The 24,137-nt window shown below is 41.7% G+C and overlaps 2 protein-coding genes across 2 annotated transcripts in view; one reads left to right on the forward strand and one right to left on the reverse strand.

Moving 5' to 3' along the window:
- Nucleotides 1-4,364: 4,364 nt before the first annotated feature.
- On the forward strand, nucleotides 4,365-5,731 carry fabp6 (fatty acid binding protein 6, ileal (gastrotropin)). Its single transcript, XM_024434098.2, has 4 exons — nucleotides 4,365-4,516; nucleotides 4,771-4,946; nucleotides 5,410-5,499; nucleotides 5,608-5,731. The coding sequence occupies exons 1-4, from the start codon at nucleotides 4,450-4,452 to the stop codon at nucleotides 5,656-5,658; spliced, it is 384 nt and encodes a 127-aa protein (XP_024289866.1). The 5' UTR covers nucleotides 4,365-4,449; the 3' UTR covers nucleotides 5,659-5,731.
- An 8,242-nt stretch (nucleotides 5,732-13,973) lies between these two features.
- The window catches only part of ccnjl (cyclin J-like), a 29,449-nt gene continuing 19,285 nt past the window's right edge, over nucleotides 13,974-24,137 (reverse strand). Inside the window, exons 4-6 of the mRNA XM_024432615.2 lie at nucleotides 18,082-18,381; nucleotides 16,344-16,503; nucleotides 13,974-15,692 (exon numbers count right to left, since the gene is read on the reverse strand). Coding sequence (XP_024288383.1) covers nucleotides 15,206-15,692; nucleotides 16,344-16,503; nucleotides 18,082-18,381 — 947 coding nt within the window. The 3' untranslated portion in view covers nucleotides 13,974-15,205. The remainder of the gene's footprint in view (nucleotides 15,693-16,343; nucleotides 16,504-18,081; nucleotides 18,382-24,137) is intronic.

The following is a 24,137-nucleotide window of genomic DNA, read 5'->3' on the forward strand; positions in this document are numbered from 1 at the left end:
GAGTTGTCAATAACCACGTCATTCAAAGGAAACCCTGGAAACACTTTTGTAATTGGCTCCCTTTGTCTAACCTTAACCTAACGTAACAGGCAAAAAATAAACCTTTTGTGAACCTTATCCAGAAGGGGCGATATTGTATTGTATTTCAAGCATCAGCGAGGTTCAAGCAGAGATGTTAAAAAATTTACAGTAGGCCTATATTGATTTTGGACCTTTTGTCTTTGGTTCTAGTTCTATCCCTATCCTTCAAACATATCTGTTGTCTGGGCAACACTGAATGCATTGCATTTAACACTTATCAGTCACTTCAAATTCGTCAGGTGGTGACTCACAAGTATAAACTATGTATAACTGTCATTATGTCTCATATGAGGCAAGAGAACACATTATAGAGTAAATGCATAAAAAGTTAATTATCTTAACCTGCTGCTTAAATTCTCATAATCTGCTACGAAAAAGTAACGTCCGGTTGTAGCTCTATCTATCTAAGTGGCAGTCCAAATGACGAAGACAACGAAAACAACAAGCACAATTAATGTCTTTGGTGCTTGCCATAGCCTTCAGCTTCACGATTGCTGACTGGTCTGGTGCAAGGCTTTATATGGCTTTAAGTCTTAGGCCACAATTGCACATTGCTATTTCATTCTCACATTATAGTTTTTTTCCTTTAGAAACCAAGTTTACCAGTAGGTCTATGTATACCACAGTTTCTAAAGATAGGATCCAAAAACGAGGGGTCATATCAGTTCTACTGTTTACATCTGCATAAAAGGTGTATCTGAATGGATACATTCTATAAATATAATGCATTGCTATATATCCCTTATCCATATTATTCAATGGATACTTTACAGGATTTTATAGCAGTACCTGCAGTGTCTGAAATACACCCCTCATATAGATCTTGGCCTATAGCATACACTCCTAGGCCTAATGTGTTCATAGCGAACTTTTGACCTGAGCTTAAGGTGGTTACTCTGAAAAGCACTGTCAAAGCATCTCAGCAGGAAATACCATTGGATATTATATGGGGGTGGATGGAAGATAATAGTATTACTTGACAAGGCAGCTGAAACACATTTTCAGTTGAGGAAGAGCATTTGTGTTACATGTGTTTCCTTTGTGTGAATTAGAGATTATCCATAAGAAATACCGTAGTACCCCTTTTGAGAGTATCACCTTACAAAAATGACTTCCGACAGAGAAAGATTGTATGACATTTGTCATTGGTAAGGGGTACTTAAGTAGTATGGTGCACTATAAAAGTTGATGTTTCAGTGTGTTATACACTCTTCAAACTGATTCAACCCTCGGGAGAGAATAAAATGATTTAGCTCTGTGCTGAAGGACACTGTTGAGCAAATAATCATGAAAGAGTTTTATGTGTTATCTTGGCATAGTACAACAACGACTCAAGTGTTGAAATCAACGGTGATACAGTATGAGTCAATGAGTAACCAATACCCGAATAAACTTACTTACTTATTCATTTAAATTTTTTAAGAATTTCACATGAGCATTTTCTAACATTTAGATGAGCATTACGTAATTCAATGAACTATCAAAAATAGTAGCCAACAGTAGGCTAGATATAAAATTGTGGATCTTATTACATACAGTTGAAGTTGAAAGTTTACATACACTTAGGTTGGAGTCATTAAAACTCGTTTTTCAACCATTCCACAAATTTCTTGTTAACAAACTATAGTTTGGGCAAGTCGGTTAGGACATCTACATTGTGCATGACACAAGTCATTTTTCCAACAAATGTTTACAGACATATTATTTCACTAAATTCACTGTGTCACAATTTCAGTGGGTCAAAAGTTTACATTCACTAAGTTGACTGTGCCTTTAAACAGCTTGTGCCTTTAAAATTCCAGAAAATGATGATATCTCTTTAGAAGCCTCTGATAGGCTAATTGACATCATTTGAGTCAATTGGAGGTGTACCTGTGGATGTATTTCAAGGCCTACCTTCAAACTCAGTGCCTCTTTGCTTGACATCATGGGAAAATCAAAAGAAATCAGCCAAGACCTAAGAAAAAAAACTAGACCTCCACAAGTCAGGTTCATCCTTGGAAGCAATTTCCAAACGCCTGAAGGTACCATGTTAATCTGTACAAACAATAGAACACAAGTACAAACACCATGGGACGACGCAGCCATCATACTGCTCAAGAAGAAGACGCGTTCTGTTTCCTAGAGATGAATGTACTTTGGTGCAAAAAGTGCAAATCCCAGAACAACAGCAAAGGACCTTGTGAAGATGCTGGAGGAAACAGGTACAAAAGTATCTATATCCACAGTAAAACGAGTCCTAACCTGAAAGGCTGCTCAGCAAGGAAGAAGCCACTGCTCCAAAACCGCCGTACAAAGCCAGACTACGGTTTGCAACTGCACATGGGGACAAATATCATACTTTTTGGAGAAATGTCCTCTGGTTTGATGAAACAAAAATAGAACTGTTTGGCCATAATGACCATCGTTATGTTTGGAGGAAAAAGGGTGAAGGCTTGCAAGCCGAAGAACACCATCCCAACCGTGAAGCACGGTAGTGGCAGCATCATGTTGTGGGGGTGCTTTGCTGCAGGAGGGACTGGTGCACTTCACAAAATAGATGAGATCATGAGGGAGGAAAATTCAAGTGGATATATTGAAGCAACATCTCAAGACATCAGTCAGGAAGTTAAAGCTTGGTCGTAAATGGGTCTTCCAAATGGACAATGACCCCAAGCAGATTTCCAAAGTTGTGGCAAAATGGCTTAAGGACAACAAAGTCAAGGTATTGGAGTGGCCATCACAAAGCCCTGACCTCAATCCTATAGAACACTTGTGCACAGAACTGAAAAAGCGTGTGCGAGCAAGGAGTCCTACAAACCTGACTCAGTTGCACCATCTCTGTCAGGAGGAATGGGCCAAACTTCATCCAACTTGTTATGGGAAGCTTGTGAAAGGCTTCACAAGCTTGACTCAAGTTAAACAATTTAAAGGCAATGCTACCAAAAACTAATTGAGTGTATGTAAACTTCTGACCCACTGGGAATGTGATGAAAGAAGTAAAAGCTGAAATAAATCATTATCTCTACTCTTATTATGATATTTCACATTCTTAAAATAAAGTGGTGATCCTAACTGACCTAAGACAGCAAATGTTTACTATGATTAAATGTCAGTAATTGTGAAAAACTGAGTTTAAATGTATTTGGCTAAGATGTATGTAAAACTTCCAACTTCAACTGTAAGTTATTCAAGTATGTCAACACATATGGCACCATCTCATCAAGCATATCTACAATATTTACTGTGACTTTCTGCCCATGCCATAAGCACTGCATAGCTCATCCACTGGATTGTATAATTTAGCTGAAAATACACTGAGTGTACAGAACATTAAGAACACCTTCCTAATATTGAGTTGGACCAGATTGAGTTGCACCCAGGTTGACTCCAATGCTTCACAGATTTGTGTTAAGTTGGCTGGATGTCCTTTGAGTGGTGGACCATTCTTGATACACGTGGAAACTGTTGACTGTGAAAAACCCAGCAGCGTTGCAGTTCTTGCCACAAACTAATGTGCCTGGTACCTACTACCATACCATGTTCAAAGGCACTTCAATATGTTGTCTTTCCCATTCAACCTCTGAATGGCACACATACACAATCCATATCTCAATTGTCTCAATCCTTATTTAACCTGTATCCTTCCCTTCTTCTACACTGACTGACGTGGATTTAACAAGTGACATCAATAAGGGATCATAGCATTCACCTGGTCAGTCTGTCATGGAAAGAGCAGGTGTTCATAATGTTTTGTACACTCAGTGTAATTTCATAGTTAATCACATCGAGATTTGGAGCTACAAGAAATGCAAAAGTGTGAGATGTATTCAGTCTTGTGGCTTGCATTTTGAAAAGGCATACTCTTTAGTAGAGGTTCTTGGACGAGCAGTGGGGTTTAACCCTTATGACTTTAAGGGTATTGACCTGCATGTGTCGCTTCCTCACCAACGCCTTTTGAATTTCAAAATTAGAGCCTTAGGTCCCAGACTGAGGCAGAATGTAAACTCACCATGTAATTCACTGTTGACTAACAAATTAAAGGAGGGGTTGTATGGTCCAATCATGTCCTCTGTTCTGAAGGCATTTTGGTCCTCTATGTTGCCATTGATGTAGTATTGAAATACTGTTAATAATCAGGTGTTTTTTCCCCCCACATACAGTAGTAGATTATGTGCCAAAGGTGAGTGAACCCATGGTCACCAACTCTCTGATGTCACCATAAAAGTTTATGGCGTAGTGATGTACCCATTGTAATGAAAGAAGGGCGGAGATGGTTGCCATGTCTATTTAAAGAGGGACAGGTTGTCACTCAGTACCTGACTCTTCCCTGCTGGTCTTGGAACTGCTTCTCCCTCTCCTTTACCCCTCCTTTGTTTTCTGTACACCATGGCCTTCGCTGGAAAATGGGAAACTGAGTCCCAGGAAGGATACGATGAATTCTGCAAGCTCCTTGGTAAGACATTTATTCAAGTTCAATAACCACCTTTATAAAGTAATAGTAAGCCTACGAAAGCCTCAGTCTTTGTCTTGACATCTTGAATTCAATTGGTTTATGCAATATATTGAAATGGATGTATTCACATCACTGCACATTCAATGGGGATTAGCAGTAGTAGTATAGACAAACTACGGTGCTCAGACATGAGAATATGATTCACAATTGCCTCATTACCCCTAGTCTAACTACATATTTTCTTGTAATCCAAGGCATCCCTGATGACATCATTGAGAAGGGTCGTGACTACAAGCTCATTACTGAGGTGGTGCAGAACGGCAATGTGTTCTCATGGTCCCAGCTCTATCCCACAAACAAGACCATCAGCAACAAGTTTGTCATTGACCAGGAATGTGACATGGAGACTATTGGAGGGAAAAAGTTCAAGGTAAGAATCTCTATGATGTGTCATACAACTTTCAGTCAGTTCAGATCAGGAATTTGTTTAAAAAAATCCTATCCTGGTGTCTGTTGTGTAAGTTTCTGTAATATAGTACTTCAAACAAAAGTCTCATATAGTCACTGTAGTAAAAAATTGTCTAGGGGCTCCCGAGTGGCGCAGCGGTCTAAGGCACTGCATCTCAGTGCTAGAGGCATCACTACAGACACCCTGGTTCAAATCCAGGCTGTATCACAACCAGCCGTGATTGGGAGTCCCGTAGGGCGCCGCGTCATTGAAAATAAGAGTTTGTTTTTAACTGACTTGCCTAGTTAAATATAGGTTCAATGAATATTTATAATAGGGGAACTCAGATGCATGTATTGTAATCTAGAATCTAGATGAAACGAACAGATTGTTGGTTTAACAAATTATAGTATGAATAAATAGCATTTGTGTCCATCCATTTCAGGCCACAGTTACAATGGAGGGGGGCAAGCTGAGCACGAAATTCCCCAACTACCACCACACATCTGAAATCAGCGGAGGAAAGCTGATAGAGGTAAGTAAAAGTGGCACTTTGCAGAAGATGGTGTTTATTAGAGGGGAGAAGAAAAAAATACATTTTGGCAGTTCAAGTAATGTTTTGTGTATTTTTCCCCCTGCTTAGACCTCAATCGCGGGCTCAGTCGTGCTGAAAAGAACCAGCAAGAAGATCTAAACACATTGTGACCGTGCCATTAGCAAAAAAACAAACGGAATAATGAGTAAATAAAGTAAGACAGCTTAGCCAACCTGCTGCCTTGGTCTTTGTGTCTCTCCTATGCTTGAAGATGTTTGCCACATAATGGTAAAGGAAAACTTCTTGACAAATGTCACTACATTTATTATGGGACAACCATTGGGGGGGGGGGCAGGCAATCTATCTTTAAACACAATACAATTCAGTAGCAACTTTAATAAAAGGTTGAAAGAATAGTTTTCAAGAGTTTGCTAGAAAGATTCATACCCTATAACATCAAGATTGAGCAGTGTGTAGAATAGAGTCTGGAAACCAGTTGGATTTTCCATTTCCACCATGATAGATGTACATTGTTAGGTTTTAGGATTAAAGATTAACAAGCAAACAACAGGTTTGTGTGCCACACTCTCTTAGGATGTGCATGCATACTGAGTTAAGAGCAATTAAGCTCTCTGGGATAGTTACAAAACAATAGACAGATGAAGGGATGTCTGGGGTGAATGAGTGTTCCCCTCTCTTTGTAACCAGCTAGCCCCTTCCCCTCTCTGCTTTGTAACAGAGCTAGCGAGAATGATCCATTACCCAACCCCCCTTGCCTACTCCAGAGTCCCCACTTCCCACCTCCTGGGACTGCCTTCAGTACCCCCTACCGATCCGTCCAAAGAAGGAGGGGCTACTATAACCTCCCTTTCCTATCATTGGATTATAAATATATTTTCCTCTCCCACGGTTTATCACTAATGAAAAATGTCGCACAACTTTATGATCTGTGAAGTGAATGAACACAGGACACAAAGGATGTTACAAAACATCTCAGAAATCCTCTGAAAATTAAGATGTCCATTTCTGAAAAAGAAAATAGGGGGTCAAGTGTGAGTGTTAGATTTCTAAAGGCAAATGTTATTATATTTTTGACTATGCATGGCTTGTACTTCCTTATTTTGTCTTTCAGCCGTGGTTTGTATTTTGAGAGACTAACATGTTTTACATTTTATATTTGCAATGATTACTTACAGTTTCTTTACACTTTGCAAGGCCTACAGTATCAATAGTCTCCAGTTTCTTAACTATTTGTTTAGTGGCAAAGGGAGGGTAGAAATTAGGGATAGGGTTCTCCTCCATTGTCTTGAGGTCTGTAGAGGAAGGGAGCATCAGGGGAGGCTGGGGAGGGGGTTAGTGGTAGAGGGTGGAGCTCCTCTTCCCCCGTTGAATAGCTTTTCATGTGCAATGAATTGAGACATTCATATTAAACTATTCCCCCTGGGGGTATGCTAATCGACTTCAAAGGCTTGCTATACACATCTACAGGATATTCTCTACAAACATGAAAAACAAAGGGTGAAGAAACGATCATGTCAGTCTGGCTTTTGTAAACGGTTTTATTTGCCACTCATTTGACAGAGTAAACACCGATTCCCCTTCCCCAATATGTGCTTCTCCTGCACAAATGCACATAGCTGTTATTGATCCATCAGGGTAGATATAGTTGGTCCATTTGGATTTCAAGAGTTGATGCTTCTAGGTGGTTGCAATGTGCAACATTTTCATTCAGGTAAAGAAATCCACTGCCTTTCCAAGCAGTTAACACAAGTACTACAAAGCATTTGCAAAAAAAAAGAAAGTGTGCTTTAAAACAAGATGGCGGTGTGATTGAAAGTAGTCTTAACTAAAATGACCAATCAGTAGCCTACATATCACACAAGATAGATTGGTCTTTGATGGTGCATTGAGCTCTTCATATATTCCAACATAAAACAACAACAAAAAGTTACAGGTAGTCAGTGATATGACATAAACAGCATAGTGGATACATTTCCGCAACTACTAAGAGCGTTGAAGAGCAAGGCTCAACTTCTCTGCTGTTTTGGTCCCGTAGCTACCATGCTGTAACAGTGTGAAGCAAACCCGTGCACATGTGCAGATACTGTGAGGGGGGAAAAAACGGTTCAGAGAAAAAAAAGAACTGGACAAAAAATGATTAAATGTGTACATCAAATATTAAAGTCAGCTAAATGTACATACATTTGATATAATGAAAAAAGTAGCAAATAATAAACATAGGTATCACTACATATTGAGGTAGGTAAAAGTTAAGGTATGCAAGAGGATGGTTTTGTTATCGGAGACCCAGGAGACGACAGGGCCATGGCCTCTTCATGCCCTCTGTAAGCAGTAGGGAAGCAGATAGGCATCGTGGTTAGGATGTGTTCAGTGGAAAATATTTAATTACTCCATCAAACCTGAGCTATTCCGGGTACTGGACCCACATGTACTTGGCCATCGGTAACAACATGTCTGGCCAGCCTGGATTTAGACATCAAGGCAGCATCATGACTCATGACACAGACATCAAGCTCATATTCCATATACAGTGCCTTGCGAAAGTATTCGGCCCCTTTGAACTTTGCGACCTTTTGCCACATTTCAGGCTTCAAACATAAAGATATAAAACTGTATTTTTTTTGTGAAGAATCAACAACAAGTGGGACACAATCATGAAGTGGAACGACATTTATTGGATATTTCAAACTTTTTTAACAAATCAAAAACTGAAAAATTGGGCGTGCAAAATTATTCAGCCCCCTTAAGTTAATACTTTGTAGTGCCACCTTTTGCTGCGATTACAGCTGTAAGTCGCTTGGGGTATGTCTCTATCAGTTTTGCACATCGAGAGACTGAAATTGTTTCCCATTCCTCCTTGCAAAACAGCTCGAGCTCAGTGAGGTTGGATGGAGAGCATTTGTGAACAGCAGTTTTCAGTTCTTTCCACAGATTCTCGATTGGATTCAGGTCTGGACTTTGACTTGGCCATTCTAACACCTGGATATGTTTATTTTTGAACCATTCCATTGTAGATTTTGCTTTATATTTTGGATCATTGTCTTGTTGGAAGACAAATCTCTTCCCATCAATTTTAACCTTCTTCCCTGTCCCTGCTGAAGAAAAGCAGGCCCAAACCATGATGCTGCCACCACCATGTTTGACAGTGGGGATGGTGTGTTCAGGGTGATGAGCTGTGTTGCTTTTACGCCAAACATAACGTTTTGCATTGTTGCCAAAAAGTTCAATTTTGGTTTCATCTGACCAGAGCACCTTCTTCCACATGTTTGGTGTGTCTCCCAGGTGGCTTGTGGCAAACGTTAAACAACACTTTTTATGGATATCTTTAAGAAATGGCTTTCTTCTTGCCACTCTTCCATAAAGGCCAGATTTGTGCAATATACGACTGATTGTTGTCCTATGGACAGAGTCTCCCACCTCAGCTGTAGATCTCTGCAGTTCATCCAGAGTGATCATGGGCCTCTTGGCTGCATCTCTGATCAGTCTTCTCCTTGTATGAGCTGAAAGTTTAGAGGGACGGTCAGGTCTTGGTAGATTTGCAGTGGTCTGATACTCCTTCCATTTCAATATTATCGCTTGAACAGTGCTCCTTGGGATGTTTAAAGCTTGGGAAATCTTTTTGTATCCGGCTTTAAACTTCTTCACAACAGTATCTCGGACCTGCCTGGTTTGTTCCTTGTTCTTCATGATGCTCTCTGCGCTTTTAACGGACCTCTGAGACTATCACAGTGCAGGTGCATTTATACAGAGACTTGATTACACACAGGTGGATTGTATTTATCATCATTAGTCATTTAGGGCAACATTGGATCATTCAGAGATCCTCACTGAACTTCTGGAGAGAGTTTGCTGCACTGAAAGTAAAGGGGCTGAATAATTTTGCACGCCCAATTTTTCAGTTTTTGATTTGTTAAAAAAGTTTGAAATATCCAATAAATGTCATTCCACTTCATGATTGTGTCCCACTTGTTGTTGATTCTTCACAAAAAAATACAGTTTTATATCTTTATGTTTGAAGCCTGAAATGTGGCAAAAGGTTGCAAAGTTCAAGGGGGCCGAATACTTTCGCAAGGCACTGTAAGCCCGAGTAATACAGTCGTGGCCAAAAGTTTTGAGAATGACACAAATATTAATATTCAAAGTTTGCTGCTTCAGTGTCTTTAGATATTTTTGTCAGACCGTTACTATGGAATACTGAAGTATAATTACAAGCATTTCATTAGTGCCAAAGGCTTTTATTTATTGACAATTACATGAAGTTGATGCAAAGAGTCAATATTTGCAGTGTTGACCCTTCTTTTTCAAGACCTCTGCAATCCGCCCTGGCATGCTGTCAATTAACTTCTGGGCCACATCCTGACTGATGGCAGCCCATTCTTGCACAATCAATGCTTGGAGTTTGTCAGAATTTGTGGGTTTTTGTTTGTCCACCCGCCTCTTGAGGATTGACCACAAGTTCTCAATGGGATTAAAATCTGGGGAGTTTCCTGGCCATGGACCCAAAATATAGATGTTTTGTCCCCGAGCCACTTAGTTATCACTTTTGCCTTATGGCAAGGTGCTTCATCATGCTGGAAAAGGGATTGTTCGTCACCAAACTGTTCCTGGATGGTTGGGAGAAGTTGCTCTCGGATGACGTGTTGGTACCATTCTTTATTCATGGCTGTGTTCTTCAGCAAAATTGTGAGTGAGCCCACTCTCTTGGCTGAGAAGCGATCCCACACATGAATGGTCTCAGGATGCTTTACTGTTGGCATGACACAGGACTGATGGTAGCGCTCACCTCGTCTTCTCCGGACAAGCTTTTATCCGGATGCGCCAAACAATCGGAAAGGGGATTCATCAGAGAAAATGACTTTACCCCAGTCCTCAGCAGTCCAATCCCTGTACCTTTTGCAGAATATCAGTCTGTCCCTGATGTTTTCATGGAGAGAAGTGGCTTCTTTGCTGCCCTTCTTGACACCAGGCTATCCTCCAAAAGTCTTCGCTTCACTGTGCGTGCAGATGCACTCACACCTGCCTGCTGCCATTCCTGAGCAAGCTCTGTACTGGTGGTGCCCTGATCCCGCAGCTGAATCAACTTTATGAGACAGTCCTGGCGCTTGCTGGACTTTCTTGGGCGCCCTGAAGTCTTCTTCACAACAATTGAACCGCTCTCCTTGAAGTTCTTGATGATCCAATAAATGGTTGATTTAGGTGCAATCTTTCACTGTGAAGCCCTTTTTTGTGCAAAGCAATGATGACGGCACGTGTTTCCTTGCAGGTAACCATGATTGACAGAGGAAGAACAATGATCCCAAGCACCACCCTCCTTTTGAAGCTTCCAGTCTGTTATTCAAACTCAATCAACATGACAGAGTGATCTCCAGCCTTGTCCTCGTCAACACTCACACCTGTGTTGTCGAGAGAATCACTGACATGATGTCAGCTGGTCCTTTTGTGGCAGGGCCAAAAGGCAGAGGAAATGTTTTTTTGGGGGATTCAGTTCATTTGCATGGCAAAGAGGGACTTTGCAACTAATTGCAATTCATCTGATCACTCTTCATAACATTCTGGAGTACATGCAAATTGCCATCCCATCATACAAACTGAGGCAGCAGACTTTGTGAAAATTAATATTTGTGTCATTCTCAAAACTTTTGGCCACGACTGTACACTCTCTTAGTTACTTAACTTCTGTTCTTTAATGTTTTAAATATTCCTACTGACATTCAGTGGGTTGTATCCAAGGTAACCATTAATCAGAAAACAGCCTAAGGATGGAATCGGCAGTAATGGGAAACAACGCCAATGTCTGCCCCACGGCCACTATTGTTTTTGTTCTGTTGACAAGCAGAGTTGGGGAGCACTGGGGGTATGTTACGTATCAAAACAATAGTGCATTTGGAAAGTCTTCAACTCCCTTTTTTCTACATTTTGTTACGTTACGTTTATTTTTCCCCTCATCAATTTACAAACAATACTCCATAATGACAAAGCAAAAACAGGTTTTTAGAATATTTTTTAAATTGACAAAAAATTTACTGAAATATCACATTTACATAAGTATTCAGACCCTTTACTCAGTACTTTGTTGAAGCACCTTTGGCAGCGATTGCAGCCTTGAGTCTTGGGTATGACGCTACAAGCTTGGCACACCTGCATTTGTGGAGTTCCTCCCATTATTCTCTGCAGATCCTCTCAAGGTCTGTCAAGTTGGATTGAGAGCGTCGCTGCACAGCTATTTTCAGGTCTCTCCAGACACAATCGATCGGGTTCAAGTCCAGGCTCTGGCTGGGCCACAAGGACATTCAGAGACTTGTCCCGAAGCCACTCCTGCATTGTCTTGGCTGTGTGCTTAGGGTCGTTATCCTGTTGGAAGGTGAACCTTCGCCCCAGTCGAAGGTCCTGAGTGCTCTGGAGCAGGTTTTCATCAACGATCTTTCTGTACCTTGCTCCATTCATCTTTCCCTTGATCCTGACTAGTCTCCCAGTCACTGCTTCTGAAAAACATCCACACAGCATGATGCTGCCACCACTATGATTCACCATAGGAATGGTACTAGGTTTCCTCCAGATGTGACGCTTAGCATTCAGGCCAAAGAGTTCAATCTTGGTTTCATCAGACCAGAGAATCTTGTTTCTCATGGTCTGAAAGTCTTTAGGTGCCTTTTGGCAAACTCCAAGCGGGCTGTCATGTGCATTTTACTGAGGAGTGCCTATAAAGGCCTGGTTGGTGGAGTGCTGCAGAGATGGTTGTCCTTCTGGAAGGTTCTCCCATCTCTACAGAGGAACTCTGGAGCTCTGCCAGAGGAACTCTGGAGCTCTGCCAGAGTGACCTTCAATTTGTTGGTCACCTCCCTGACCAAGGCCCTTCTCCAACGATTGCTCAGTTTGGCTGGGAGGCCAGCAAAGAACCGCCCTTGCTGTCTCTGCCTGGCCGGCTCCCCTCTCTCCACTGGGATTCTCTGCCTCTAACCATATTACAGGGGCTGAGTTACTGGCTTACTGGTGCTCTTCCATGCCGTCCCCAGGAGGGGTGTGTCACTTGAGTGAGTTGAGTCCCCCCCTTGGGTTATGGTGTAGCGGAGATCTTCGTGGGCTATACTTGGCCTTGTCTCAGGATGGTAAGTTGGTGGTTGAAGATATCCATCTAATGGTATGGGGGCTGTGCTTTGGCAAAGTGGGTGGGGTTGTATCCTGCCTGTTTGGCCCTGTCCGGGGTATCGTCGGACGGGGCCACAGTGTCTCCCGACCCAACCTATCTCAGCCTCCAGTATTTATGCGGCAGTAGTTTGTGTGTCGGGGGCTAGGGTCAGTCTGTTATATCTGGAGTATTTCTCCTGTCTTATCCGGTGTTCTGTGTGAATTTAAGTATGCTCTCTCTAATTCTCTCTTTCTGAGGACCTGAGCCCTAGGGACATGCCTCAGGACCACCTGGCCTGATGACTCCTTGCTGTCCCCAGTCCACCTGGCCGTGCTGCTGCTCCAGTTTCAACTCTTCTGCCTGCAGCTATGGAACCCTGACATGTTCACCGGACGTGCTACCTGTCCCAGACCTGCTGTTTTCAACTCTCTAGAGACAGCAGGAACGGTAGAGATACTCAATGATCGTATATGAAAAGACAACTGACATTTACTCCTGAGGTGTTGACTTGCTGCACCCTCGACAACCACTGTAATTATTATTATTTGACCCTGCTGGTCATCTATGAATATTTGAACATCTTGGCCATGTTCTGTTATAATCTCCACCCAGCACAGCCAGAAGAGGACTGGCCACCCCTCATAGCCTGGTTCCTCTCTAGGTTTCTTCCTAGGTTCTGGCCTTTCTAGGGAGTTTTTCCTAGCCACCGTGCTTCTGGGTTTCTGTACTGCACTTTTTGACATCAGCTGATGTAAGAAGGGCTCTATAAATACATTCGATTGATTGAGCTCTAGGTAGAGTCTTGGTGGTTCCCCACTTCTTCCATTTAAGAATGATGGAGGCCAATGTGTTCTTGTGGACCTTCAACGCTGCAGAAATGTTTTGTTACCCTTCCCCAGATCTGTACCTGACACAATCCTGTCTGAGCTCTACAGACAATTCCTTGGACCTCATGGCTTGGTTTTTGCTCTGACATGCATTGTCAACTGCGGGACCTTATATACACAGATGTGTGCCTTACCAAATCATGTCCAATCAAGTTGTTGAAATATCAAGGATGATCAATGGGAACAGGATGCACCCGAGGTCAATTTCCAGTCTCATAGGAAAGGGTTCGAATACTTGTGCAAATAAAGTATTTCAGTTTTTTATTAGATTTGGTTTTTGCTTTGTCATTATGGGGTATTGTGTATAGATCGATTTATTTTTCAATTCATTTTAGAATAAAGACTAACGTAACAAAATGTGGACAAAGTCAAGGGGTTTGAATACTTTCCGAATGCACTTTATGCAGCTGTTCTATCGCACGGCAATGGTGTCTGGGGGGGGGTTGTTGTTGTTTGCAGTAACTTCTTTGTTGTATTTTCACAAAACAGACGTGGCAGTTTCACCCTTAAAAAGGTCCCAGCTTTAAAGGTCAACTATACTTTTGCTAATTTTATAGGATAAATGTTTGGTGGCACTCTTTACATCTGATCAAGCATGGTCCATTTTACAGGTGCAGTAAATTACAGTAAAACTACACAAATAGCAACCACCCTGGAGAGTGAGGTAGGACATCAGTAGTAGTATGACCAGATGAGAATGTCAGCGGTACTGAACTACAAGCTATCCTGTACAGAAGCCTTCCCAACGTGATCCTGGTGTCATTAACTGCTCAAGGTCCTTGTGACAAGGACAGCAACAGTAGCTGTTCCAGTGAGGGTTGTGTGACTGTCATGGGTTTCAGTCAGACATACAGATGAAATGGTACCAGTCAGGAGAATTTACATTAACTGAGGAGAAAGCATGGCTTTGCCCCCCTGGGGACTAGCTAGTAAAGCATCACTTCTTCCCCTGTGGTTTGATGTGCTGAGAGGATGGATGTGGCTGTTCCCCTGGGAACCATGGCTCCATCTGCTTCCAGGGGCACCAGAAAGGCAAAACAAGATTGAGACTACTCTACACCAGCCAAGGCCAAAGATGGACCAGAAATCATAGCAAGGCATCTCCTACATTACAATACACACTGTTTTTACCCAGTAGAAAAAAGAAAGAAAACACAACATCAAAAAAGAAATTCATTTACACAGCTGTTTAAATACATATTCTTTCAAGTAATACTTCAAACCGTGAAATTATATAGTTCATGTAAATAATACCAAGGACAGACCACTTTCCACTGATCATAAAGTCATTTTGTTTAAAGCAGCAGCATTGAAAGATAATAGTACATAAAAAAAACAGCAGTCCCACATTGAGAGAACTGATTTGGAAGCAGGGGCTCCACACAACCACAGTTGATAGCAGAATCACAGTGGCTAAACCAGCCTCACAGTCTCAGTATAGAGCAAGCAGTCACGTGAAGGGAACAGTATGTACTGTATGTAATCAGCTCATCACAAAGTGTCTCATTTCAAATAGGTAGGGCTTTTGTTAGGTCAATATTATGACCTCAGCAACATCTGCATTGACATTGCTTCTTTGTTTTGGTTTCCTTTGTCCCCAGTGGATGAGGTCAGAATGGATGGAGGAAGACACTGACTGCCCCAGGTTCTGTTTGTCCTCCCTCTCCTGGCGTCACCTGTCAAAGCAGCCTGCTGTGTAGGTGTGATGGGAGCCCAGGTAGCCTCCCCCGTACGACAGGGGGAGGCAGTGACGGGGCTCTGCAGCTAGAGCCACTTGCATGGAGATAGGTCCCTGCAGGGGCAGGGAGGAGCGCAGCCCTGAGGCTAAGCTGGGGTAGGAGGGGAAGACTCCCTGAGAAACCGACCCTGAGAGGAGCCCTCTCTGGTGGGCCTGGAGGTAGTCGCGAGACCCGACAGGGCCCAGAGTCTGGGACTCACCTAGCATGTGCAGCTGGGAAAGGGGAGTAGAGTGCTGGGTGAGCTGCTGCTGGTATCCACCTGTCTGGAAGAGCAGCTGCTGAGAGGTAGACAAGGGCTGTTTCATGGTAGAGACAGAGACTGTGGAGGTTGAGGGAAGGGCCTGGGGTTGGAGAGGACTCTGGACAGACAGAGAGTTGGACTTGGATTTGTTGGCTTGTTTCACATCGTTGTCATGGGCACTAGAGGGAGAAAAACAGTAAAAATGATTACTTAATGACGTTTAGCTGATGGACATAAACAACATACAGAGGTAATAACTAAGGGTCAATGGTAATGACAGTATGAAAAAGCTGTAGAACTTCAACCTCAAATTGCATTAAAATGGAGGAAAGGGGCATACATGGGAAGCATACAACTACACAGTTTAGAAATGGCAGAGGATAAACTAAGTGTAACCAGATGTAACCAGTAAACATGGGGTGTATTCATTAGTCGGATTCCGTAGCAAAATGTTTTGTCTGTTCAGGGCTCCAGACTAACATTTTCCCAACTTCTGCAGTTGGTGGCACCCAACAACAAAAAGTTTGAGCAGCGTCACACAACAGAATACATTTTAGTCATCATCATGTAAAGTCATTATAAAGTAATTCACAATAGATGACATATAGAATGTCAAAACAGGACTCCAGAACTTTCAGATGGTTTTGTTTAATAGAGATGAATTGGCCTTCCTCTTTATGTGCACAAATATTATACATAGCCCTAATTCAATTGGTGCTTCTTCACTACCTGATGATGTGTAAACTCAAAACAGATGAGTCGGAATCCGACTAATGACCAGATTAATGTGTGTGTACAGCACATTATGTAAAGCAGTAGTGGAGTCCTACAGCAGCATGAGCTCGATGCACGGGGTGAGGGGCTCCCAGGAGTATCCGGTGAGCAGGTGGAGAACGGTGGTCCAGCTTGGGGTGATCTGGAGACAGATGCGGGACGCCGCAATGCAGGCTGCCGCCACCTGGGACGGTCGGAAGCCGAGAAAGGCATGGTCTGAGACGCACAAACACAGAGATCATCAGTCTCACTCATTTACTCAACAACGAATGGCCCCACCATAGAGAGCAACTGTCTTGCCCATTAGACCACCCACTGCAGTCACTTTATGGACTTCCATTCTTTGGCACTCCTAATCAGGGCTGTTGCGGTGACCGTATTGTGATGATCAATTTGAGGAAAGAAGTTCAACAACAGGTTGAAACTGAGTGGAAAAACATGGTCGATGTGGATGTTGTTTCAAAGCCTAACACAACGAAATGGACAGCGCTTTCTAAGGTGATGATTCATTCAAACACCCAGATGTATATTAAAGCTTATGCATAGGCCTATATATGAGCCCAAGCCCGAACAAAAAAACTGAATTAAAAATATTGATTGTGCCATTATACCCTACATAGCCTACCGCATACTACGCATATTACACATGGCAGAAAAACATACAACTGATGTGTCTAAATAATTAAATAAATAATTGGTCTAGCTAGCCTATAGGAGCACACAAAGGGCCTGTCAAACGTTTAATGAAATATGTTTCGTTGTGAAAAGATTGTTACTATCGATGTTCCCGAACATATTTCACTTGGTTTCCCAAATTAAGCTCTGGGTAGCTGCAGGAACAGGGTTGGAGAGCCCATGGCATACAGAGTTTGGGCGAAATATCATCTGTCGCGCAGTGAGCGAGTGCTCCTCAAAACAGTGGATGATGTGAAGTGTGAAGTGAGTGAAAAGTGTTCTTATAAGCCCAGACATTTCTATAATCCTGGTGTGAAAGCAGAGTTTTGATGGTTCCCACAAAAAATTGGAGGAGTTGCTACTATATGTATTTCTCAGCTTAATTTTTTTATTTAATGCATATTAGTAAAGACAAGATTAAATTGAGAATAGTCTGACAGGTGAAAATATGATCACTTAATGAGAGAACAGTGTGTGAAGCCTGAGGCAAGGAACACAGCGCAAGCTCTTTTTTTTTTTTTTTTGGGCGACTTTCTCAAATCATCAACAGCCTACAGTCGCATCATGCAGCCCATATACGTTTTGATTTCGAAGGCATTCTAAGGGATCTATCATTCACAACTGAAGTTGCCAAATAACTCTAAAATCTAGGGTATCGGACCCGTTTCGAATGATCACTTTTACGCTCAACATAGCCACTTCATATGCACCCTCACTCCGGAATTGGAAAAATATCCTTTCTATTTTATTCAGCTAAGTTCAATTATATTCTTCTTACTATAAAATCATATAAAGTCATGGAACGAGACTTGTAAGTATATCTACAGTAGGCCAACTCTTATTCTATTCTTCTGAAATACATTTGCTTCGTATCATAATGTTCTTTCAGATCTGCCTAAAACAAATCATGGATTTAATGTGAGGGTGTATATTGAATTGATATATACTTTTTAAAAATGTGGATATTCCAACGGCGCACAGCAGTGGCTTGTATACGTGGAGGTCTGGAAATGCTAAACATGTCTGTTAATTAACGGTCAACAACCGTGAGACCGGCAGTCTTTTGCATGACAATAACCAGCGGACAAAATGTCATGACTGCCACAATCTCATCCTCACCTTGCAGTGAGACTTCCAGGAAGTAGTGTGTGTACTTGTCCATGAAGGCTTTGGTCTTACTGAGGGAGGAGAGGGGCCAGCCGTTGTGCAGTTCTCCCTCCTGTACAGCGGCATGGAGGTAGTAGTCTATGAAGTGTGCAGGCGTGGGCATACACAGGTTCCAGCCAAACGTCTCTAAGAGGAGCAGCTCCATCTTTACCAGGTCCTTCCTGCTCAGTGACAGGTTCAGGCTACACATGAATCCCAGAGAGTTTAGCTGCTCCAGCTTTGGTACACGGTCCTCCTTCTCTTCAAACTTACCTGGAGGGGAGATGGTGTGACGGTGAGTGAAAATTGAACACATTTTGTAGATGGAGTGATTTTGTTTGTGAAGAGTGATTATAGATGTATAATTCATAACTTATAATAAACTGGGTTTTTCGAGGCCTGAATGTTGATTGGCTGAAAGCCGTAGTATAATCAGACCGTATACCATGGGTATTTTTACTGCTCTAACTACATTGGTAAGCAATTTCCAATAGCAATAAGGCACCTCCGGGATTTGCGGTATATTGTCAACATTCACCGGCTAAGGGCAGTATCCAGGCACTCTGTGTTGTGTCGTACATAAGAACAGCCCTTAGCCGTGGTATATTGGAGATATACTACATCCCCTCGAGCCTTATTGCTTAAATAATACACATTCTATTCAAACAAAAATAAGCATGCCTCATTAAAAGCATGCCCCAATGTAGAACTAAGAACAGATATAGCCCTTGGTTCACTCCAGACTTGACTGCCCTACTGAGGCTACGAAACACGATCTCCACCGATAAATCTACGATAATCGATAATTTCAATAAGCATTTTTCTACCGCTGGCCATGCTTTCCACCTGGCTACCCCTAACCGGGCCAACAGCTCTGCACCCCCCCTGCAGCAACTCGCCCAAGCCCCCTCCCCCTCGCTTCTCCTTCACCGAAATCCAGACAGCTGGTGTTCTGAAAGAGCTGCAAAATCTGGATTCCTACAAATCAGCTGAGCTAAACAATCTGGACCCTCTCTTTCTAAAATTATCCACCGAAATTGTTGGAACCCCTATTACTAGCCTGTTAAACCTCTCTTTCGTGTCGTCTGAGATCCCCAAAGATTGTAAAGCTGCCGCTGTCATCCCCCTCTTCAAAGGGGGAGACAATCTAGACCCAAACTGTTATAGACCTACAGTGGGGCAAAAAAGTATTTAGTCAGCCACCAATTGTGCAAGTTCTCCCACTTAAAAAGATGAGAGGCCTGTAATTTTCATCATAGGTACACTTCAACTATGACAGACAAAATGAGAAAATAAAATCCAGAAAATCACATTGTAGGATTTTTAATGAATTTATTTGCAAATTATGGTGGAAAATAAGTATACCCTCGTAAAACATAGTCAGTTTTACGAGGGTATCCTACCGATCCTTGACTTTGGCGATGTCATTTATAAAATAGCCTCCAACATTCTACTCAGAAAACTGGATGTAGTCTATCACAGTGCCATCCGTTTTGTCACCAATGCCCCATATACTACCCACCACTGCGTCCTATATGCTCTCGTTGGCTGGCCCTCGCTACATATTCGTTGCCAGACCCACTGGCTCCAGGTCATCTAAAAGTCTTTGCTAGGTAAAGCCCCACCTTATCTCAGCTCACTGGTCACCATAGCAACACCCACCCATAGCACGTGCTCCAGCAGGTATATTTCACTGGTCATCCCCAAAGCCAGCTCCTTCTTTGGCCGCCTTTCCTTCCAGTTCTTTGCTGCCAATGATTGGAACAAATTGCAAAAATCACTGAAGCTGGAGTCTTATATCTCCCTCTCTAACTTTAAGCGTCAGCTGTCAGAGCAGCTTACTGATCACTGTACCTGTACACAGCCAATCTGTAAATAGCCCACCCAACTACCTCATCCACATTTTATTTATCCTCTTGCACCCCAGTATCTCTACTTGCACATCATCATCTGCACATCTATCACTCCAGTGTTAATGTTCAATTGTAATTATTTCACCTCTATGGCCTATTTATTGCCTTACCTCCCTACATTTGCACACGCTGTACATAGATTTTTCTATTGTGTTATTGACTGTACGTTTGTTTATGTGCAACTCTGTCTTGTTGTTTTTGATCGCACTGCTTTGCTTTATCTTGTCCAGGTCGCAGTTGTAAATGACAACTTAACTGGCCCGCCTGGTTAAATAAAAGGTGAAATTAAATACATTTAAAACGATTTGATACATTTTGTAAATGTGCAAACAAGACATTCCTATATGGTCTAGCAACAAATTAACCTTGAGATTAATTAACGACTGAGGATTCTACTCCCCCCCTCACTTGGTGTGAAACTGGTCACAGCTAAATCCTCAAGCATCTCCCTCTGGAGTCAGATGCTCCAACAATGCAGGACCCCTGGCTCCTGACCTCTGGAGATCAGGCCTGGGCACTTGCGATGCCTGATGCGCAATTTCGTGCTCTCCGTATTTCAAAGCCATATCAGGTATCTTCATTGTAAAACAGTGCGCATGGAGCTCAATAAAAAAAGAATAATAATTGAGAAATACAAATTATACCCACGGAAAGCCGAGACTTCTCTTTAATATGGAAAACGAGTTGCTTCCAAAGTAGTTTTTTCCCCGCAATTGCATTTTGAAATATTATACACAAGGGGGAAGAGAGTAAGAGGCTCGCTCATTACATCAGCCTGGCCTAGCAAAAAAAAAAAAATCAGGTAAAGCATCAGGAAAGACACCTTTATTACAGGAATCATGATGCTAAAAAATATATGTCATTGACAACAGAGGACTCTACTTCAGCAGCATACTACCCTGCATCCTACTGCTGGCTTGCTTCTGAAGCTAAGCAGGGTTGGTCCTGGTTGGTCCCTGGATGGAGACCAGATGCTGCTGGAAGTGGTGTTGGAGGGCCAATAGGAGGCACTCTTTCCTTTGGTCTAAAAAACACATATCCCAATGCTCCAAGGCAGTGATTGGGGACATTGCCCTGTGTAGGGTGCCGTCTTTTGGATGGGATATTAAACGGATGTCCTGGCTAAATTCCCAATCTGGCACTCATACCATCATGGCCACCTAATCATCCCCAGTTTACAATTGTCATTCATCCCCCTCCTCTTCCCTGCCACTATTCCCCAGGTCGTTGCTGTAAAATGAGAATGTGTTCTCAGTCAAATTAAATATACTTGATTAAATCAAATTAAATATATATATATATATATATATATATATATATATATATATATATATATATATATATATATACACTGTATATATTCTTCTCTCCCACTTTTCCCTTTCACTGGGTGGTCACAGCTAAATCCTCATGTATCTCCCCCTGGAGCCAGATGCTCCAACAATGCAGAACCTCTGGCCCCTGACCTCTGAAGATCAGTCCTGGGCACTCAGGCAGAGGCCCCCTCCTCAGATCAGTGGAGGGTGTGGGTGTTTTCAAAAAGGGGTAAAATAATTGCCCCACTTTTCCTTAAACATTCCATTGTAATGCAAATATTTAAATCCAGAAACATTCACTGAAAAAGGCCCAGCAGTACGTACTTTCTTTCTTTGAGGGAAAGAGGGATCTTTCTTACGCTCTAACATTTGGAACATCTCAAACTGAGACTTGTGTAACATTTCAATAAATCCTCAATTGCAAAGTTGTCACTAAAATCTACAATGAACACATAATTATGAAAATGATCTGTGGGCATATTAATTCCTTCAGAACATCAACGAACCTCAAGGGGATTTCTGTCTCGCTAAACTAAATATCAGTAACCTTACAGAGTATTTCAACCTACCCCCTAGGTTACAAGTAGGGTCTTCTGGATGGGGAACGACCAATGGATGAGTTTCCCTGTGGTTCCTGCTTTTTTGTTACACATCAATGAGCTTATATCAATGCCTTCAGAAAGTATTCATACCCCTTGACTTATTCCACATTTTTGTTGTGTTGCAGCCTCAATTCATAATGGATTAGATCTTTTTTCCCCTTCCTCACTACACACAATAGTGAGGAAGATTAAAACATGTGTTTTTAGACATGTATTGCAAATTATATACAGAAACATTTCATTTAAATAAGTATTCACACCACTGAGTCTACACATGTTAGAATCTCCTTTGGCAGTGATTACAGCTGTGAGTCTTTCTGGGAGCTTTGCACACCTGTATTGTGCAATATTTGCACATTATTTTTTTTTTTAATTCTTCAAGCTCTGTCAAGTTGGTTGTTGATCATTGCTAGACAGCCATTTTCAAGTCTTGCCATAGATTTAAGATTGATTTAAGTCAAAACTGTAACTCGGCCACTCAGAAACATTCAATGTCATCTTGTTTAGCAACTCCAGTGTATATTTGGCCTTGTGTTTTAAGTTATTGTCCTGCTGAAAAGGTGAATTTGTCTCCCAGTGTCTGTTGAATAGCAGACTGAACCAGGTTTTCCTCTCGGATTTAGGCTGTGCTCAGCTCTATTCCATACATTTTTATCCTAAAAACAACTCCCTAGTCCTTGCCGATGAAAAGCATACCCATAACATGATGCACCCACCACCATGCTTGAAAATATAAAGAGTGGTACTCAGTGATGTGTTGTATTTGCCCCAAACTCACTGTTTCCAGGACATAAAGTTAATTTCTTTGCAGTATTACTTCAGTGCCTTTTTGCAAGCAGGGTTTGGAACATTTTTATTCTGTACAGGCTTCCTTCTCTCCACTCTGTCAATTAGGTTAGTATTGTGGAGTTACTACAATGTTGTTGATCCATCCTCAGTTATCTGTTATCACAGCCATTAAACTCTGTAACCGTTTTAAAAAGTCACCATTGGCCTAATGGTGAAATCCCTGAGCGGTTTCCATCCTCTCCAGCGACTGCGTTAGGAAGGACACTTGTATCTTTGTAGTGACAGTGTTTATTGATAAACCACCAAAAATGTAATTAATAATGTCACCATGCTCAAAGGGATATTCAATGTCTGCATTTTTATATTTTTACCCTTCTACCAATAGGTGCCCTTCTTTGCGAGGCATTGGAAAACCTCCCTGGTCTTTTTGGTTGAATCGGTTTCAAATGCACTGCTCGACTGAGGGACCTTACAATGATCTGTATGTGTAGGGTACAGGGATAAGGTAGTCATTCAAAAATCATGTTAAACACTATTATTGAACACAGAGTGAGTCAATGGAATTTATTATGTGACTTGTTTTGCACATTTTCACTCATTAACTTATTTAGGCTTGCCATAACAAAGGGGTTGAATACTTATTGACTCTAGACATTTCAGCTTTTCATTTGTAAAAAAACACATTATTATTATTATTATTAATTATTATTCATAATGATTACAAGAGAGAGACTCAAAATCACCAACTTGGGTGAAGGTGAAGACCAAGAAGGCAGAATCACTTTCCTTAAATGTATCCATAGTGGAAGTAAAATGTCCTTTATTAATGTGTACCCTTTTTTTGATTCACTGAACAGCATATTGTTAAAATTACCTCAATTCCATCTGTTTTTTGGGACAGACATGAATGCTATTTTGGACATGCAAGACAAATCTAATAAGACCGACAACAAGCCACACGCAACCAAGGTTCTCCAGCATATAACCTACTCTCTGATTACAAACTCATTGATGCCTGGCAAGCGCATTATCCGAAAGCAAGAGAGGTCACTTCCTACTCAAACAAGCAGAAAACATTCTCTTCAATCGATTTCATACTATTATCTACAACTCTACTTTCCTTAATCAAGAAAATATAAATTCAATATGGTGTTTTGATGTTTCATTACTACAAAATCATACATTCTGTGATCAATTACAAAATTTAAACTAAATTAATTCATCAATAAAAATTCAGTCGATGACCCCCGGATTCTATGGGATGCAACCAAAGGTTTGATTAAAAATAATGCAACTGCATTTTCATCTGGGTTGAATAAATCACAATCAAAAAGGTGTCAGAATTGGAAATGTTGTTCACTGCATTAGTGTTTTCAACAAACACTTTTCATTCCAGGTAGCTATTACTC

This window comes from Oncorhynchus tshawytscha, linkage group LG09 (genome assembly GCF_018296145.1).
Source record: "Oncorhynchus tshawytscha isolate Ot180627B linkage group LG09, Otsh_v2.0, whole genome shotgun sequence".
In the NCBI taxonomy this organism is placed as follows: Eukaryota; Metazoa; Chordata; class Actinopteri; order Salmoniformes; family Salmonidae; genus Oncorhynchus; species Oncorhynchus tshawytscha.